This window comes from Malurus melanocephalus, unplaced genomic scaffold (assembly GCF_030028575.1).
Source record: "Malurus melanocephalus ecotype Western Australia unplaced genomic scaffold, MMel_1.1 scaffold_3710, whole genome shotgun sequence".
Classification (NCBI taxonomy): domain Eukaryota; kingdom Metazoa; phylum Chordata; class Aves; order Passeriformes; family Maluridae; genus Malurus; species Malurus melanocephalus.
In genome coordinates, this window is record NW_026626942.1 from 4438 (window position 1) to 5734 (window position 1297).

At 56.1% G+C, this 1297-nt stretch overlaps 1 protein-coding gene across 1 annotated transcript in view; it reads left to right on the top strand.

Annotated features, from left to right (window-relative positions):
- LOC130588195 (non-receptor tyrosine-protein kinase TYK2-like) overlaps nucleotides 1-1291 on the top strand; it is a gene marked incomplete at both ends in the record, with an annotated part of 4842 nt that extends 3551 nt beyond the window's left edge. Inside the window, 2 exons of the mRNA XM_057389147.1 lie at nucleotides 84-203; nucleotides 1155-1291. Of these exons, the coding sequence (XP_057245130.1) occupies nucleotides 84-203; nucleotides 1155-1291 (257 nt within the window). The remainder of the gene's footprint in view (nucleotides 1-83; nucleotides 204-1154) is intronic.
- Between the last annotated feature and the right edge of the window lie 6 nt (nucleotides 1292-1297).

Here is a 1297-nt window from a genome sequence, read left to right on the forward strand (position 1 = left end):
CCTTTCCCATCCTTTCCCATCCCTTTCCCATCCTTTCCCATCCTCTCCCATCCTCTCCCATCCCCTCTCCCTTTTCCAGGGAGGAGTTTGTTTTCTCCAAGCTGCGCCGGGAGGAGCCGGAGGACGGGCTCTACGTTCTGCGCTGGAGCGTTCTGGATTTCAACCGCCTCATCCTGTCGGTGGCCAAGAGGAGCCCGGAGCAGGTGGGGACGCGGTTCCTGTTCCCATTCCCATCCCGTTCCCATTCCTGTTCCTGTTCCCATTCCCAATCCCATTCCATTCCGGTTCCTGTTCCCGTTCCTGTTCCCATTCCTGGTGGGGATGCTGTTCCCATTCCCATTCCCATTCCCCCATTCCCATTCCCATTCCCATTCCCATTCCCATTCCCCCATTCCCATTCCCATTCCCATTTCATTCCAATTCCCGTTCCCGTTCCCGTTCCCGTTCCCATTCCTGGTGGGGACAATGCTCTTGTTCCCATTCCCATTCCCATTCCCATTCCCATTCCCATTCCCATTGCCCTTCCCGTTCCTGTTCCTATCCCATTCCCCCATTCCCCCATTCCCCCATTCCCATTCCCATTGCCATTCCCATTCCATTCCATTCCCATTCCCGTTCCCGTTCCCGTTCCCGTTCCTGTTCCCATTCCTGGTGGGGACACCGTTCCTGTTCCTGTTCCCATTTCCGTTCTCCTTCCCATTCCCATTCCTGTTCCCATTCCCGTTCCTGTTCTCATTCCCATTCCCATTTCCCATTCCTGGAGATGCCGTTCCCATTCCCATTTCCATTCCCATTCCCATTTCCATTCCCATTCCCATTCCTGTCCCCTTTCCCATTATCACCGGTCCCTCCCTGTCCCCATTCCCGTTCCCATTCCCATTCCTGTTCCCATTCCCATTCCATTCCCGTTCCCATTCCCCCATTCCCATTCCTGTTCCCATTCCATTCCATTCCATTCCATTCCGTTCCCATTCCTGTTCCTGGTGGGGATGCCGTTCCCATTTCCTATTCCTGGAGATGCCGTTCCCATTCCCATTCCCATTTCCATTCCCATTCCCATTCCCATTCCCGTTCTCATTCCCGTTATCACTGGTCCTCCCCGTTCCCGTTCCCATTATCACTGACTCCTCCCCATCTCTCCCATCCTTTTCCAGGCCCCCGGTGCTCCCGCATCTCTCACATTCCGGCAGTTCCGGATCCAGAGCGAAGGCGATTCCTTCACCCTGGAGGGTTGGGATCGTTCGTTCCCCTCGCTGCGGGAGCTGCTGCAGGCGCTGCACGGCTGCACCCTGCGCTC